This window comes from Populus nigra, chromosome 6, assembly GCF_951802175.1.
Source record: "Populus nigra chromosome 6, ddPopNigr1.1, whole genome shotgun sequence".
Lineage (NCBI taxonomy): Eukaryota > Viridiplantae > Streptophyta > Magnoliopsida > Malpighiales > Salicaceae > Populus > Populus nigra.
The window spans coordinates 8,864,084-8,883,016 of record NC_084857.1 but is presented as its reverse complement, the minus strand read 5'-3'; the positions used below and the strand labels follow the sequence as shown (position 1 = coordinate 8,883,016).

General features: G+C 33.6%; 2 protein-coding genes and 1 long non-coding RNA gene across 3 annotated transcripts; 2 read left to right on the top strand and 1 right to left on the bottom strand.

Moving 5' to 3' along the window:
• The first annotated feature begins 2,231 nt into the window (after positions 1–2,231).
• Positions 2,232–3,968, top strand: LOC133695972 (auxin-responsive protein IAA34). Its single transcript, XM_062117966.1, has 4 exons — positions 2,232–2,530; positions 3,149–3,284; positions 3,354–3,462; positions 3,564–3,968. The coding sequence occupies exons 1-4, from the start codon at positions 2,375–2,377 to the stop codon at positions 3,643–3,645; spliced, it is 483 nt and encodes a 160-aa protein (XP_061973950.1). The 5' UTR covers positions 2,232–2,374; the 3' UTR covers positions 3,646–3,968.
• A 715-nt stretch (positions 3,969–4,683) lies between these two features.
• Positions 4,684–6,215, top strand: LOC133696747 (uncharacterized). The gene is made up of 2 exons (XR_009842731.1): positions 4,684–5,727; positions 5,935–6,215. It is a non-coding gene; the product is annotated as an uncharacterized LOC133696747 (long non-coding RNA).
• A 4,053-nt stretch (positions 6,216–10,268) lies between these two features.
• Positions 10,269–13,475, bottom strand: LOC133697177 (receptor protein kinase-like protein ZAR1). The gene is made up of 2 exons (XM_062119580.1): positions 11,478–13,475; positions 10,269–11,322 (listed from the first exon to the last, which is right to left on the bottom strand). Exons 1-2 carry the CDS (start codon positions 12,955–12,957, stop codon positions 10,652–10,654), a joined length of 2,151 nt encoding a protein of 716 aa, XP_061975564.1. The 5' UTR covers positions 12,958–13,475; the 3' UTR covers positions 10,269–10,651.
• Between the last annotated feature and the right edge of the window lie 5,458 nt (positions 13,476–18,933).

Genomic DNA, 18,933 nt, shown 5'->3' with positions numbered 1-18,933 from the left:
TAAAATCAGATTTGATTTTTATAATATAGGTAAACTCGATTAAATTCATGATTTTGCATCCGAGTTTACGAGATTATAAAAATTTCATGAGTAGCAGCTTGAATCTTTTCGTTCGTGCAGATTAGGTGCTCTTCCAAATCCTTTGCTTGATCACCAAGATCAACAACATCTTTACCTGCTTCTAAATAAGAAGAACTTACTCTTCTTGTTCCCTCATTCCTTGGATTCTGGATAGTTCCATCTTGTAAGCTTGACCCAAAAATGATGTTATTGCAACCATCATGTTCTATGAGAGACATGGATTTCTTGATTTGAAAAGCAACCAGAAATTGGATCCAGAAGTCTTTAAAGCCTCTAAGGGGTTGCATATGGTCTCATTGTAACCCCTCAGTTTCTGCCTTTGCAAGAGTAGTGTTCTTACAAGGAAGGTATCGGCGGCATCTTCTGCAGAGTAAAATGCATGTAGATGCCTCTTTGCCTGCTCTTTGTTTCTTGAAACTTTTAAAGATTCGTGAAGTAAATTGAGCTTGTTAGTTGCTTCCTGAACTTGATTTCTCAAGTTGGGATTGGTAACAGTTGCTTCTCCATCTAGAAGAAGAGCTTGGAACTTCTGAATCAAAAGCAAACCTACCCATTCAGCATTCATGGACGAATCTCTTGAAGAAAGTGAAAATAAGTTGGTACTACATAGTGATATGGATTTCTTGAGGATACGGTGAAAGTAAATCAACTTCAACTCTCTCTCTCTGATATGAGACCATTTTTTTGTGTGGGTCCAAATACTAATAAATTAAAATAGTGATGAAACTTGCAAGTTAATATTTTGTAGGATTTTAGTGCCAAAAGCATAAGGATTTCTTTTAGGATTGTTAATTTTTATTCAGTGAAATTTTTAAATTATATATGATTTTTTATTTAAATTATATATTTTAAAGTGTTTGAATTTTTATAATTAATTAATTACTCAAGTCATTTGTTATCATGCTATGCCCTTTGAGGATCTCTTGTAAGAATTTGAAACAGCTATGATTTTATTTACTCACCTGAACTCACAAAACATGTTTTCCGGAAGTGAGGTTTCCTCAAATCCTATATCTATATATATAAAATTAATTAATTGAAAAAATTTACAATTTAATTTTTATAATTCAAGTTTACATTATATTTTTTTATATTGTGTAAAAAAAAATATTTTCACAACCATCATAATTGTTGTCGGACCACTTAGCATTGGAACTAATTTCTATATTCAGGTGAATATTTTTCTTTTTTTTGGTTCCAAGACTAATTGTGGTTTGACCAAAAAGTTGGAAGACCCAACAAGACTAGTGCATTCAGATTCCTGATTTATGAACCGTGAGCATCCTTCTCGTCAACTTAAACATGGCTCGTTTACAGTCCTGAGTAGGAATCAGACCTCAAATTTTGCTAGTAGGAAGAGGAATTAATAATCAAGATCCTTTGTATTCCGAAGAACAAAGTGGTTATGGGATCCTTCTAATTCAACGACATTCCCTTTTTTCCAGTCTAGTTAAGAAGAATCCTATGCTGGCAAGCAGGTTTCATCCACACAGCGATGTTCTGCAAGGGCAAGGCAGAGTGGGATCAGGGGTGACGATGGGATCGCTGCCCCCCCTAAAGAGTAGTTGTACTGTCATCTGAGAGAGACTGCCCAACTAAAAAAAATTAAAAGCAAGAACGGAAACTCAAGCAAAACTACATCTCTACAGGATTATTTTTTCCCTGAACACGAGACGCTACTTTTCTTTCCATACAGGCACGGGAAAAATAATGAAGTGACGATTTCCATTATTGCAACCACTACTCCTGGAACAATGTGCACACAGGCATTGTATGCCGATAGCTGTCGAAAACTCAAAATATTGCTTATTAACAGTACATTTTCCATTTTTTTAAGAAAGTTGTAATAAATTTAGGAGAAAGAAACACACGACATAATTTCATATTTGTGTGTTGGACCCAGCAGTTCAATCCTGAGCATTCACTGACTGGTTGCTCACCGTTGGATTTCCAACCTGAAAAGCAGAACCCTTGTTGTAATGTCGGGTTGCAGAATCCAAACCAACTTTTGTTACAATCACTTAGGCCATCCCTTGTTTTTCTGTTTTTTAGCAACTTCCTTGTGTACTTGCATGTTGGTAGTATCAGAGTAACACAAGAAGATAAGCACCACTCAATGATTAATAATGGGAGAAAACTTGCTTGTCTACTTGGCTGGAGCCCCGTTCTACTTTCAATTGTCATTGCAGAATTCAATGTATAAATGGGTTCTCCTACCTGGTGCAAATCAACACAATTTTAAGTTTTGACTACCAGCATTCATTCCACTCATTAATCCTGCAATATTAATCCGATGGATTCTAATGCATCAGGCTTCATTCTAAACCCTCCAGCTCTTCACTCTACTTACTATCAGCCTAGGGAAGATGATGGTATTATTGATCTGGGTCTCAGTCTCAGAACTTTGCAGCCTGAGGCTTATCATCCATCTGGACATCGTATGCCCCTTGTTCCCCTTGTTCCTTTCTTTAATTTTTGTTTTACTTTTGCAGCAGTCACCAGGTAAAAGAACTCTTTCATGAAGTTAGCGTGACAGTGACATGCTTTGCTTTACAAGTAGCATTTGTGGAGAAATGATGTTGACAAAATCATGAAATAATCGACGAAACACCATGGAATTGATGAAAATTCTGCGCTAGCACAAATCTTGCTGTGAACACAAAAATTGTTTTATAGCAGAAAGAGCTAATCATTACTATGGACAACCTTTTTGATAGAATCAGTAATACTAAATGATTCTGGATAGTTATGCCTCCACTTCATAGTGACAAGATCCGATTAGCAATTGTTGTAGTTTGTCAATTATAAATTGGGATGATGTAGAACGCCTCTGCTTATCTAAATGAATTTCATTTTCATTGAACCTTGAGCCTCAAAAAGCAGAACATTTTCTCTGCTGTTTTTGATAGCTACAATCTGAATTTTCTAACTGGAGTTTCTTGTACATATATCAGTGGTAGGCCTGGAGGGATATGGTGACCTGATGGACTGGCCTCGGGCAAACTCACCACTAAAACACTCCACTTCAAGCTACATTAGATTTACCCCACAAGATTGTGACGAGGAGGCAGAGGGAGTTCAGAGCAAAGACAGGTGGGCTTATGTGAAGGTAAACATGGATGGGGTGATTGTTGGCAGGAAAATATGCATACTAGATCATGGTGGTTACTCAAGCCTCGCACTTCAGCTCGAACACATGTTTGGTAGGTACCCATCCCCCCCCCCCCCCCTCTGAGAATCAAAGATAACATGATTAAGCTTTGTTGTTCCAGGAAGACAATCTGCATCTGGGTTAATGCTGTTCCAAGCAGGTTCTGAATTCTGCCTGTTCTATAAGGACAGAGAGGAGAATTGGAGAACCGTTGGTGATGTTCCTTGGAAGTAAGTTCTTAATCCACTGTTGTTATCCATGCATGTTTTTTCTCTACTTTATACAAGACACATTGGTTTAGCGAGTCCCTCTTTCTTAAAAATCTTGACAGGGAGTTTGTAGAAAGCGTCAAGCGGCTGAGGATTGCACGAAAAAGCGAACCTCTTCTTCCATATTCACCGGCCTTCTCCTGAATTGTTCTTCTGCCATCACACCTCTTTAGGCATTTCTTTGAATTGCCATGTCTATTGTGTATGAGGCAAAAATGAGTAGTTAACTTTTAAGCTCCCAAGAAGAATGAAAGATGACATTTGTATCAGATAGTAGCCAGCACATATTTCATGTTTCGAGTGGATAATTTTTTTAATTACTAGCATATGCTCTATAGCATCGTATGCTTATGTCACTGAGCGTAAGCATATGATGCTGTTTTAAAGAGGTTGCAAAGCATTCTCTATGGCTTGGATGTAGAACCTTAGGATCACTTGTCTAAATGTTTGAAGGTTGTGTTGTCTCAGTATTCGAAGTAGTGTGTTTTTTTTTTATTATTATTCCTACCATCTTCTGAAATATAGTATTTATTTAAAAGTCTAATAGTAATTATTTTTTAAAGTATTTTTTATTTTAAAATTTATTAAAATAACTTTTGATATTAGTACATTAAAATAATCTGAAAACATAAAAAAAAAATTAATTTGAAAGAATTAAAAAATAAAAAAATTACATTTTTTCAAAAGCATTTTTGAAATGTAAAAATAAATAAACCTTAAAATTCTAAAAAATTACAGTTTATTCACAACTATGCAAAACACCCTAAATGCATAAACTAGATTCCTTAAACACCATTCTGGAGCACCATAAACACTCTTTTATTTCTAAAATGAAAATGAAAATGAAAATGAAATATGCCAATTAATTTGTTTTTAAAAAAATACAAAATCTAAAAATAATCAAAATACATCAAACAATTAGCATCGAAAAAATTTAAATGACAACCGGCCCATGTGAAAAAAATGTACATATATAAAAAATAAAATATGAGTTTAATATATATTAGGTTAAAATCTGAGTGTATTTCTTTGCTAGGACCCAAATGAAATAACATATATACTTGTAGTACTGATTAATTTTTTTTAAAAAAAAGTTTGATCTGGCGCGCTGGTGACCTTGATAGCCTTTTTGGGCTTCTTAGGGTTCTATTTTTTCGTCATGAACTCATGGGCCGTGAGGAGGGCATCTTTTTTCCAGTATAAAAACCAGACACACAAATTGCAGCCAATTTTATTGATCTGTGAAGGAACAACGAGGGAACAAGAGAGCCGCCTTTAGGGCTCCTGCAGCCGCTTTTCACCTTCGACAACAACTGGGTATTGCGAACTTTTTTGTTTCTCTAATCGAATCTTCCAGTACATAAATTTATACTACTTCTGCTTTTAGCATGAGGCTTAAATATTCCTTGCTAGCAAAAAAATGATTTGGTGGTAAAACCAGTTACAACAGTTTTGATGGGACCGTAATTTCATTTTATCCGATGATTCGTATGAATCCTGGATCATTAATGGTGAAATTTGGTGGGTTATTAGGGTTGATTGTGAGGAAGCAACAGTATTTATCTGCATATTCTTTGTGAAAACAAATGGAATTGCTAGGAATCGTGCATGATGCGTATAGTTATAAACATCTTCATTAACTGCCCCTGCCCCCTGGCATTTGATTTTGCTTTTTCTGTTTTGGCATTTAACAATTTTGTATGAGCTCTGAATGCTAATGTCAATATTTAAATTTACAATGTTTTGATGGATGGATATTGTTTGCAAAGAGAAGCAAATGAGCTTAGAAAAGAGTTAAGATACAGTGGTTGGAAAATGTTATGCATTTGATCTTCATAGTCATAACATCTTGAACAATGGCCATTGTAAGAGTAAGTGGTCCATGAGTCAATAACTCTCTTTGCAGAAATGCATGACAAGGCATTGACTCCTATTTCACCCTTACAATGTCCATTGATTAAGATGTTATAACATTGTTATCGAGGGGTTTTTTCCCAAAATCTCCACATCAAGTGCAGTTCAAGTTCTCAGGAAAAATGGTCAATGGAAGATTCCAATGTATCCATTCACGGTAAGCATGGATATGGTTCAGGTATCAAATGTGAAGATTATACTGTGTTTCCATGAGGAGATTCTCAAAATAGGAGCTTCAAGCGAAATTCTCATTTTCCGTTCAGCAGTGATGTGGTTGTCCATCTTCAAAACAATTAGGCTGCTATACCTCATGTAAGTTATTGCAATACCCAATTTCCCCACCTTAAGGACAGTAGAATCTATTGTTCTCTCTCGACTTTATATGGTGACATGTTTTGGCACTAGGTCATACTCTAGGTTCTTCTGTGCATATGGTAGTGCTCTGTAATCAGATTCTCTTACATCTCTCCTCTATAATGAAAGTGGTAAATAGTTTATTGTTGCTGTTGATTTTTTCAGATGAATACTGGCGTATCCTGAAGAAACTTTGAAATTGTCCCGGTGCGCTTCCAAGGGGTTGCTTTTTGGGACTGATTTTGTCAATTTTAAAAGAAAACAACCTCTATAAATTGAGACGACGAAATCTTTGCCTATTGCTTGTTTTAGGTTCTAATTAGATTGACGATGTCAAATTAATAATGGCATTTGAGATGATGAACTCTCTGCCTATTAACCTGTTTTAGGCACCAAGATTGACGGTATCAATATAATAATGTCATTTGATTCTGTTGATTGGGGAATTCTTTTCTATTTATTTTAGCCTCTGCAATTCATTTCTAAGTTTGATGATTGAGATCCAGTTGAATCACAGAATACATATTCTCACTTTCATATCTCAACTAAGTGAGAGTCAAGATCAAGAAGGGCCTTTTTCCCCTGTCATTTTGTGATTGTCATGTAAATTCTCTTGAGAATGCTTATCAGGAGGCTTATCTCTTCATCAAAGTGTGATACGACACCTCAAGATTGGCTGCTGTTCTTCACAAAAAGAAGTGGTTAGGCTATATGCACTAACTGTAGCAATTCGAGCTGTCACGAATCCAAAACTGACGAGTGGGGTTATTGACAAGGCAATATACAACAAGGGTTCTTATAGCATTTCAAATTCTTGTTTGCTTTCAAAGAATATAACTAAAACAAACAACGGATTCTTTTCTTGCTCTAACATTCAATTGAATTACTAAATTGAATTAATTTTAATATATTTATATAAACTTATAGATTATATAAGCATGGTTCTCAGTTAATATAAAACTGAATTCTATATAATATAAGTATAATTTGTTAATGTAAGATCCTATTATACTAATGTTTAATATTATTTATTATCAAATAATAAATTTAAAATAATATTATTGTTTCTTTTTATGTTATATATCTATAGGTATTATATTACATATATAATATCGGCATAGTATTTTATATGTTCCTTTTACACTGATGTTGATAAAAGAAAAAAGTTTAGCCCAAACATGTGCCGATGCTTTATTCATGAAATTGATTAGCTGTTCTGAATTCATATGCTGTGTGATGAAGGTGTTGCAGAATGTACAAGGATATTTGAAGGTCAAGGAGATGGGATGAGCTCATGCCTGCCATGAATACGAGAGAGATCCTTCAAGTTTAGGAGAGAAGGTGTGGGAGTAAATCAGCAGAGATGGTCTGCGGACAAGTTGTTTAGGCTGATTGGTTGCGTCTATTTATGCGTTGCGCCGATGAGATTTCATTGGAGCAAATTCTTAGCTACCTCTTCCTTTTTTTTCTTTTTTTTTTTATCCTATTTATTTTTGTATTTTAAAAATATTATTAAAAAATTTAAATTTTATTTTATTTTTTTACTTTAAATTAATATTTTTTAGTATTTTTAGATCATTTTGATGTACTGATGTAAAAAATAATTTTTAAAAAATAAAAATAATTATTATTTTAATACATTTCTAAATAAAAATTACTTTAAAAACTAATTACAATTATATTTTCAAACACAATTTTAAATATGTACCGTCACTGGAGATGTTAAAGCTGGGATGGTTCAACAACAAAGAAGGAATACACATTCTGTGAACAAGGAAATCCGAATCTCTCCTCTTTTTTCAATTTTTCTGTAAACAATTCATGTCTACCACACAGTTTTATAGTTGATTTTGTTTTGAGTAGTCAATTAAAAGATTCTGGAGCAAAATGTTAAAGCATCTAGTAAAAACGACGTCTCCTGCCTTGAATTCGAAGTGTAGGCAGTTGTCAGTATCGTTCTGGGCACACAAATCCATGGAAAGATGGAGGACGGGTGGGAAACGATGTCCTTGCAGTTTTTCCCTGTTCCATCTACCACCACAACAACATGAACAAACGTTTCAGGGTTGCAGCTAAGATAATTCTTAGAATTTGAAAGGGTATCTTTTCTTGTTAACAACATTTAAAAAAAAGAAGATAAAATAACAGTTTTTTTAATAAAAAAAATAGCAAAGTTTACTAAGTGTTGCTATTAGAAAATACTAAATGTTAAATTGTCTTTGATGGAAATAGCAACATGTAAAAAAAAAAAATCTTAAATGGGTATGATATAAGAAGTGAGAAAAGAAAAATGGTGACTTTAGAGACATAAAAAAAACTTGACGAGATGATTTTAATGATATTAGAAAACCTACCAACGACTACTGGAGTTGGTCATATATTTGTCGCCTAATGAGTAGCTCACTTTAGTTATTAGTGATGACCTTTGTTAGTATTGTCAGATTCATCTCATTAAGATCTTTTCAAAAATATCGATAGTGTTTTAATTAAAGCTTTGTTATATCTTTAAGATCTTTTTTTTCTAATCATATTTTGTGTCTGTCTATTTCACAATTTCTTTTACATTTCAGATTTTTGAATCATGACAAGTTTGAATGTTGCATTATTCAATCATAGCATATACAAATTGTGTTATTTTACAAAAAATTTTAAAATTGTGTTATTTTATTAAAAAAACATTTATAGAGAGTTAATTTTTTAAAAAAATCAATTTGAAAATAATAAAGTAGAAGAGGTTTACCTTAAAAAAATTTGACCGATCATCCCATTAAATCCAAGTTTTTGATACTCAAAGATATCTTAGCCAGCCAAATCTAAGTTTTTGATACTCATGTGTGTTTGGTATTATGATAGCTTTTGTAGTTGTGATTTTAAAAAAATTGTTTTGTAAAAAGTACTTTTGGTTAAAATTGGTTTGACATTTATATATGTTTAATTAAAACTGTGGTTGAAATTGAGTTTGAACAAAAAATATTTTTGATTTTTAATTTAAATAGTATAGATTTAACTACTGCTATTACATCATGAAATAAATAATACCTATATAAAATATTTTTTATTGTTCCATTAAACTATCTACAATTTCATCACGTACGAAATCCATCCGACAAGGACTACAGTTTTCTTAGTTTCTTAAGCACGGAACAACATTAAGTAAAATATCATCATAAACAAAATTGGAATTGCGATCAAATTCTGCAAATGTTACGTTATAAAGCGATCTCCTTCTAATTTTTCAAATAAAACACAATTAAAAATAAAAATTAATTTTTTTTAATTGGATCGGATCTAGTTCGATACATTTAGCTTTGTACCGAACTCGATCCGGCCGGAATAATGAAAAGTGTCTCCACCGTTTACTTAAATGAACAGTGAAAAGTGAAGCTCTTTATTGTCCAGACGTTGGATGCGCAGAAGCAGCTTTCAACTGCTTTCAGCAAACATGTGGTTCAAACATATTTTATATGGATCCCACACCAATATTAAAGTGAGTTTTAACATTAACAAACATGTTAAAATATACAATTTATTTTAAAAATTAAAACTACCGTTTAATCAAACATCCTCTTCAATGTTGCACTCCACCGCGACCGTAGCTCACCCCCACTGTTAATTGGTAAAAAAAAATAAAGGTTCACAGATTTATAGTAAAAGATCTGTGTACAGTACACAGATTACTTACAGTCTGATGCGCCTTATATCACCTTTTTGTTTTCTCTGTTTCCTTTTTTTTTTTTTTAAAGAAAGCACTTTATCATGGAAGAAAAAACCCATATAAAAATGTTGACTAATAAGACAGATATCATGTAGAAGACTACAGGTATGTCTATTCGAAATTTGTTCAAAAAAAATAATCTTGCATGCTTGCTTCCCCACTATGACCAAGATATTAAAGCCCCGAGATTAGTAAAACCTGAATTAAGCTAGAACCCTAATAAACCAGCTTAGCTGGAGTGAATTGACCAAAGACATTCCAACAAGAATCTCTGTTAAAGTCAAAAAATGATTTAACAAATCAATGACCAATCAAATCCTGTGTACAGCTAAGAACTTTCTCGTTAATTGGATACTTTGATCACTAGTGGACTCCACTCCCTATATTCGCGCCACGCGGTTCGGTAACTAGAAACCCTACTATTTCTAATGGCTTCTGTTTTTAGCACAAGACAGTTGGGTAACAATTCCCTGAAATCTTTAATGTCATAATGCGATCAAGCATGGAGATTTGAGTGAAAGGGACAAAATGGGTGGATAAGTTTAAGCAAATTGGTGGGGAAAATATGGCTGCCAGAAAGATTGAAAATAGGTAGAACTCTTAAAGATTACCATGCAGGGTATTATCAGGATATCTATATATATATATATATGGAACTCAATCTGCAAGGGATATGGCCGCTCAGTCACCAGCCATTAGGGTTTTCTTCTTTCACGTGACGAGAATACTCCATCTATCTGCATTGCAGTGCTACACAATATTTTTTGTTATTACAGGAGAGATATAGCAAAGAAATAGGTAAATTCATTGACGGAGAACAAAGAAAGGGACAAAAGGGCCTGCAACGAGAGCAAGAAGAAGACATCCTTTTACATATACTAACAAGTTACAAGCCAACTCATACGAAACCCAGTTGCTAGCATGCTCTTTTCGCAGACCTAACTTCACCTAGTCATCACGCAAAACCAAAGGAGGGAATCCTAACACGGACAATGACGAGAAATTACACAGATGCCATCATTACTCTTCACACTGCTACAGCGAACTTAATAGGGTACATGCTTCCACTGAAAGAGCCAAAAACAATTATCTTTGAAATCCCTTCTCAGAGTAACCGATGGTTTCGAGAAGCACTAGAGCATTGGATTCACAGTTCTGTTAGATTTCTTAATCAGAAGACATAGCCAATCTGTTAAAAACATCAGAGACATGCCTCATCGTAGGCCTCCTCTCTGGGCTGCTATGAACACAAGCCATTGCAATCTTCAAAACTGCAATAATCTCTTCTTCCTTATCCACATCTGGAGCCAAATAAGGGTCTAAGACATCTGCAAGTGGTTTCTGCTCTTCAATGCAAAGCTGAATCCAGTGAACGAGATACATCTCAGAGGTACCAACATGGACCATTGACGATCTTCCTGTGATCATTTCTAGTAGGATAACTCCATAAGAGTAAACATCCCATTTCTGTGATGGTTTTAAAACTTTTAGTGCTTCAGGAGCCTGGTAATAAGATCCCAAGTTTGTAGATGAAACAGTTGCAACTTCTGAGCTTGGCGCACCCTTTTGTTGTCTCTCTTGCGGTTTCTCTGAGGCAATTCGATTAGATTCCAGGGTTGGGGACCCTCCAGCAATGGTAGCGAGTCGTCCAAGCCCAAAATCAGAAATGTGTGGTTCCATGTTCTGTCCAAGAAGTACATTACTTGGCTTCAGATCTCCATGAACATATTTTTTAGGGCTGAATTCGTGAAGATAAACCAAGCCCTTTGCAATTCCTTTTATGATTTTCAACCGACCAGACCATGATAATGGGGTATATGACACCATTCCAGGCTTCCCTATTGACATTAAAGAATCGAAACATTCAAAATAACAAAAACATTAAACCAACAAATAAAATATTGCGTGAGCAAACAAAAATAAAACCTATTAATTAGGGTAAATGAGGCAAAAGAAAATTTGCCCCGGTGGCATGATGGTTTCTGGAACTTACCATGAAGTGCTGTGGCAAGACTCCCATTCGGTATGTAATCATAGATGAGCAACTTCTCATCAACAGACCAGTAATACGCTCTGAGAATTACAATATTAGGATGCCTTAGCTTGCCAATTGCTTCCACTTCTGTTTGGAATTCCTTAAATCTTTGAGAGCCCCCCTCGCCCAATCTTCTCACAGCTAAAGTATGCCCATCTTCAAGCACAACTTTGTAAACAATTCCAATTCCACTCTTCCCTAAAACAAAAGCCGATGCCTTAAGCAGCTCATCCAAATCAAAAGCCACCTGCGCATCTAGTGGCACGAGATCATACTGCTCCACGTTCTCAGATAGAGTCTCGGACTCATCCTTCCTAAAGCAAAAGCACTCTCTCCTTTTCTTCCCTCCCTTCTCAAAACCATAACTATTCCCATCCCTATCCTTACTACGCTGACAAACCCTTGAATAACAATACGAAAACAACAATCCAACAAGGCAAATTCCGATGACATCACTAACAATTATTGCAACAACAGCAGTCTTACTCAGTCCTCTTCCTTTCTCACTCTTTCTGCCATTGTTATCTGAATCTTGAGGGGGAGAGTTGTTAGGCAGAAAAGGGATTGATGAAGGTGCAGCTGCACCATCGGTGTCTGAAGAACATGGATTTTTCAATGGAGGGCCACAGAGACCAGGGTTTCCAATAAATGCTGTTGGTCCTCTGTTCATTAGAGCACCGGTTTGAGGTATTGGACCACTCAAATTGTTATAAGTTAGATCAATATAAACCTTCTCAGGAAGGTTTCCAAGGCTAGCTGGGATTGAACCAGTAAAGAGATTGTGTGACAAGTCAGCAGTTCCTTGTAAGCTAGACAAATTTCCCATATCACTAGGAATTGAACCATTGAATTTATTAAATGAAAGATCAAGTTTTTCAAGAGAAACCAAACTAGCACCAAACCCAACTGGCAAAGAACCAGTGAAATTGTTTTGGCTAAGATCAAGGGCCCTAAGTCTCTTGCATAGAACAAATGATGTGGGTATAGACCCATTGAAGAAATTCTGGGATAAATCCAAGGTTTGAAGGTACTTAAGCTTGCCAAATTGATTTGGCAAAGACCCAGATAAGGAATTACCATAAAGGACCAAACTTTGTAGCCCTTGAGCTTGAAAGAGCTCAGCAGGCAAACTACCAGAGAACCTGTTATTCCTCAAATTTACATGTCTAAGGTCAGAGAGTGACCCCAGAGCAGAAGGAAGAAACCCATAAAGTCTCTTCTTTGGAATGCTAACAGACATAACTTTAAAGTCCTTGCATGTAACCCCATTCCATGAACAGGGGTTATCATCGGAGGAGTTCCAGTTACTCAAAGACCCTTCTGGGTCTTCATAAATGGACTGCTTAAATGACAAAAGTGCGTACCCTTCATTATTCAAACAACTCACTAGACTATGACAGTTAAAGAGAGCAAGAAGCAGCAAAATCAAAGAAAACATGTCTCCAAACAAAGTGACTGTTGGAGGTTGCAAAATGCAAAGGTAGCTGGGGCTTGAAAGGCAAGGGGCTTACCTTTCAGAAGCAGAAAACCAAGTGAGAAAGAAGAAGGCCTGAGAGAGGCAATGGAGACCCCCTCTATCTGTGTGTGGGAAAGAGGGGGGGGGGGGGAGAGAGAAAGGGGGTGTGATGGTCACAGGCAGGAGAGAGTCTTGAAGAAGGGTAAGGGTTATTTTGGTAAAGCACAGACCAGACCTTGGGAAGATAGATAATTTTAGTGAGAGACGAAAACAAAATGGGAAAAGCAAAAGTTGTTGAGACTTCTTCACACTATTCCAGATCTAAGAAGGCTTCTTGGATTTCTCTTCCGGTCAATTTATCGTGATATTTTCAGAAAGCTACTCCATCTCCATGTAAATTACTAACATGAGCGTGCTCTTTTTTGCTTTCTGGGGAGCTCCCTGTAATGTTTGCTTTTGTCAAGGACCGCAAGGTCCTGTCTAGCCGTCTCTTTGCGTTCAAGCCAGAACATATTTCCGGACATAATTAAACGTTTATAGTGATTGACCCCTTTATGTTTTCCATGAGATTTTAGTTTTCGAGGATAGAAGCTTTCTTTCACAAGAGAGTATATAATTTTGCAATGGATGCATGAAAAAAATGTACTAAAATAATTGAAATCATATGAATATTTCAGCTATCACAGCATACAGATGAAATGACGTTGTAGATTTAGAATTGATTTAACCATCATTGATTATTGCAAAGAAGAGTAAATCTATAATTCTCTTGGGCGGGGGGTAAGGTTCTTCATGAAAGTCCTACATTGCCTGGGGCATGCATAGAGCCTAAGCTAATTTCTTTCCGTAAAAAGACATGGAATTAATATCAAATTACCCAATAAACTGACAGAAGCAATGAATTGGATAGTCATGATGATCCCACGTTGGTTATAAACCGTTAAGGAGACAGAAGCCATGATTATGGTCACTTTGAACCCGGCAATGATCATATTATATACAGCAGAAATTCACTAGGATTCAGAACCAATTCCATTTCCATAGCTGGGATCTCGACTGCTAGAGTAACATCCGCCAGGTTTTAATCATAAATCCAGTACAATCAAACGAAAACAGATGGTCCTGATCTTTCTTTCATTTTTAATTGGCGGGACCCTGGAGAAGGACACCTCGTGAATGCATGCACACTACCTGTAAAGGAGTCGATTCCATATCTCGTGATAGGAAAATGTTAAACCTAAGAGATGAATTCAGATATGATAATAAAATAGCCGTTTGACGAGTGGGCTATAAGAGCAGAGTGGCGAACCCCACTGTAGACTTTAGAATTCTTTATGGCTGCGGCCACAGAAGAGGAGGTGGTAAAAGAAAAGGTTGCCTTTTTATTATCGCTGCACATTGGTCATGTAATCCGCAACACGTGGCGTATAGTATTTTAATTTAATATTGAACGTAAGAGATGAAGGGTTTTTTTTGAAAAAAAACCGTAGGAGATTGATTGCGCGAGTGTCAATGAGATAATAATTATGATTTAAAATATTTTTATTAAAAAAAATTAAAACAATATTTTTTATTTTTAAAAAATATTTTTAATATTAACACATTAAAATAATCTAAAAATATAAAAAAATAATTTTAAATAAAAGAAAAATACGTATTTTTAGGAACGCGGTCTCAACTGCGTTTCCAAATATACCCTAAATTGGTGTTTAAGAATGTGATACCGGTTGTTTTTTAAAGTGTTTTTTTGCTAAGAAGTGTATCAAAATAATTTTTTATTTTTTATTTTATACTAAAATAATCTGGAAACACAAAAAAAATAATTAAAAGCAAAAAACAATAAAAAATCAATTTTTTTCAAACATAATTTTGAAATATAAAAAGATACGGGCTCTAAGGTGCTAGAGATATAGACAGGGTATGATAGTTTTTTAATTGAGAAGTTTATATTTAATAATATATATACAAGTCAATAAATAAAAAATTATTATTAATGATGATTAAATATTAAAATAAAATAATTTAATAATCCTGCACGTGTAAATATTTAATCACGGTTATCTTATAAGTTGATTTTTATTGCTGATAGCAAACAATTTTTATTTTTATAAATATGTTTTGTGAATAAATTTTATTTATATAAAATAAAAAACAAATTTAAACATAAATTAAAATAATTATTTTGAAGCATTATGGAATTAAAAAAGACTAATTATAATTTTAAAAAAGTGAACAAAACAATTTAAAGAACAAGATAGACCACTAATTAAAATTGAAACAGAGAAAATAATGCAAAGTAAAATACAAAATTAATAAATGAGAGAGGGTATCAATTTAAATAAAAATAATAATTAAAAGTTAAAAAATAGAAACAGGGTATTATTAGGCGTAGTAAGCCAACCCAAATAGCTAGTTGGTTTTTTTAGGAGCTAGTAAAGTGTTATTTGTTATAGTTTTTGTTTTTGTTTTAAATAGTTGACGATATTGTTTGGTGGCAAACAATTTATCATGCTTCATATAATTTTATAATCGCATCCAATGGGAAAAAAAAATTAAGATGTAGGTTTTTAAATCTCAAAAAATCATTTTTGATTCTTGTTCATCTTAAAATATCATATAAATCTTAAGAAACTCGTTTATTTTTTTCTGCATGATTAAATGGCAAAGCCACCTTTATTTAACTCCCCTAAGAGGTATCAATTCATTACATCTAAATCAACGTACTTTTCCGATGACTGGGATGTCACCACTCTCATCCGAGCACTTTCTCTTTTTTTGATATTTTATGGTGACCTTCTCTTTTATTCTCTCGATATTTAAGGACTAAAATATAAAATATAAAATATAAAAAATAAAATATAGGATTAAAATGTGAAATGGTAGAATAGAACTAAAAATTAAGAAATCAAAATAATATTTTTTCTTGCCATTATCCAAATGGTGTATGTTTCATTTTTTTTAAAAAAGGGTTCATCTTCTTTCAATATTTATTTTTAAACTACAAATAAAGCTTTATCTCTCCAGGATCAATCTTTAATTCATCATCAAATATATTCATCATTAGTTTGTACATGTGAGGGATTGTAAATAAAGGGAATATCAACATACAAAACATTGTTAATGTAACTTGAGACATGAAATCGCAAATAAATAAAAAAAACGTGATGATGTAAATAAAAAAAATATACGTACACTTTTCTTGTTCACGTATGAATAGTGTATACTAAAAGTTTTTTAGTGTACACTTTTTTAGGTTAGGTCAGGAGGAATAGTGCAAAACAATCATTCCTTTTCCTGAATGTTTTAAGCATATTTTGCAATTTTAACTGTAATTAGTACGTACTATTTGTTATTGGCTTTTAAATGCAGCAATGAATAGTAGAATGCTTTAACTTTTATAATTTAGTTTTTTTTTAATAATTTTATTGTAGATTTAATAAGAATTGAAATTTATAATTTGTTTTAATTTAATTTTTATAGAGTTATTTAATTTTTATGATTCATAGATTAATCAAAGTTTACTGAGGTTATTTTTTAATTGATTTTTTTCTCAACTTTACCTTTCAATATTAGGTTGATTGAAAATTATGTTTCATATATTTTTTATTTATTTTATATGGGCTTATCACATTCTCATGATCCGGGTTGTGGATTAGCTCAATTGCTTTAGAGTTTTTTTTTGTCATTTTTTTTCAATTTCATCATAAAATATTAGGTTGAATGAGAATTAGACTTCATAATTTATTTTGATTTATTTTTTATGAAGTTATATCTATATCATAAATCGGGCCATGTGTTTGGTTGGTTAACTTAAGTGTTTTTTTCATGTTCTTTTTTTAATTGATTTTTTTAATCCCATGACTAAGGGTTGACAGGTTAGCTTGGGATGACTCGACTCATTTTTCTAATTGAATTTTATTTTTAATTTCACAATTCAATATTGATTTTATTGATAATTGGGCTTAATATTATTTTTACTTGCTTTCTACAAAGTTACTAGGGTCTTATAATTTAGGTTGGAGATTTAACAAGTTAACCTGAATTGATTCAAATAAATCTAAGTCGATGCGAGTAAATTCAAGTATATATAATATGTTGTCGTCTCAGTATTCTAAAAAATATATCGTGTTGATTTTTTAGTTAAATTATATTTTTATTAGTCGATTAAGTTTTATTTGGATATATAAAGCTAATCAAGTCATATCAAATCAACATATAATTTTTTCTTTAAAACAACATGCTAATAACAACTAGACTTTCAATGAAAATTTAAATTGACCTGCAATATAGCACTACCAATTATCTAGTTGGAACTATAATGTGATGTGATGTGATATAGTAAAATGAGAACTCTTAATAGGTGCAATTCAAGGGAAAATGTGAGGTTTTTGTGATTTCTCCTTCATTTTTAGGAATGTGAATTGCTAGCTTTGATGGGAATTTGATCTTCCATATTTTCTTAATACGACTACTCCTTTTCTCTTTGAAACGTCATCCTCTCCATTCTTTTTTTTTTATAACATGGCTTTTTCTTCGAATTTCCATCCAATTTTCAGTGAATTTCTGACACATGATAAACACGTGCACGCCTTTTTTTGGTACGCTGTTAAGAACTAATGATAAACTGAACGAAAAATGGACAAAATGACCACGTGAGGAGATTTTCTAGAACAGAACTGGCTACATAGAGAAGGAGTTAAGGGTCGAGGATGTGAAAAAAAAATCAAGAGTACCATTATTCCAACCTGGATGTTCCATGGCCTCCTTGGATCCCATATATGAACAGTAAACCTGTTTTTTTTACCGTGGCCAGAGTCATCGAAGTACAAGGACACCCCCAGTTTTTTTTTTTTTTTTCCGAGTATAGATGAAACGTTGGTGTTCTTATTGTGAGAAAAGAATTGCTGTTGAATACCCATATTGCCTTTCTCCCTTCGACCAGGCATCTGAACAGGAGAAGGGAATCCAACTCGTCTCCTTTAATCATGCGTGTACTTTCTTGTTTATGCATCGCTGAACACAAAATTTAATGACATTTAAGTTTAAGATTCCACGCATCCTTATTTATGGGACGAGTGATCGATGCCATGTTATAGAGCATGTTTGACAGTATGGTTATGAGTGTTTTTTAAATAATTTTCATGTTAAAATACATGTCAATGATATTTTTTTTATTTTTTAAAAATCATTTTTGATATTAGCACATCAAAACGATTCAAAACATACAAACTATATTAAATTTTAATAAAAATAAAATTTAAATTTTTTGAAAACGCAACCGCAACCACGTTCCCAAACATATCATATGGTAGCGTCACTCACCCATTTTAAGCTTGTTAAACGTGATACTGATCAAATTAAGTTATTGTTAATTTATATATATATTGGAAAAAAAATTGACATTGTCCATAGCATAACATAACATAGACCACCAATATAGTATTACTCCATTGAACACCGGACCGAATAAATATTATAGTTTCAAAATTGACTTCTATTTTTTTATAATGTCAGTTGTTATTATAGTTTTGAAATCCGGCCTAGCCTGACGGGTCGATTTAAAGCTGAAACTGAGCTAGGTTAATGAAAATATAAAGAAAGTCATGACCTGGCCGACCCGGTGAGTTGACCTGATAAAATCTGATTGCAACCCGTTGACATTTGTTTTTTTTTTTATTAAAACGATGCCATTTTGAATTTTTTAAAAAATAAAGATTAATCCAGCCGATCCGGTTAAAACTTAAAATCTAAATCTTAAACCGAGTCCGCCACGAGACCAAGTTTAAAAACTATGATTGTTAATGTCTTTTCTATTAACCTTCCGGTGAAGTTGACTAAGGGTGTGTTTTTCTAGCTACTCTATTTCATGTAAACTTAGACATCAACACTGGGCCAGCATATCTGTGATCTGGACCATGTCCGCAGCTTATTTATCGCCAAACTTGCAGAAAAAGCAAA

Coding starts and splice junctions, on each gene's coding strand:
- LOC133695972 (XM_062117966.1), top strand. CDS start 2,375: ATGGATTCTAATGCATCAGGCTTCATTCTAAACCCTCCAGCTCTTCAC. Junction 2,531..3,148: donor CTGGACATCGTATGCCCCTT/GTTCCCCTTGTT, acceptor TGTGACGAGGAG/GCAGAGGGAGTTCAGAGCAA. Junction 3,463..3,563: donor GTTGGTGATGTTCCTTGGAA/GTAAGTTCTTAA, acceptor AAATCTTGACAG/GGAGTTTGTAGAAAGCGTCA.
- LOC133697177 (XM_062119580.1), bottom strand. CDS start 12,957: ATGTTTTCTTTGATTTTGCTGCTTCTTGCTCTCTTTAACTGTCATAGT. Junction 11,323..11,477: donor TCTTGCCACAGCACTTCATG/GTAAGTTCCAGA, acceptor TAATGTCAATAG/GGAAGCCTGGAATGGTGTCA.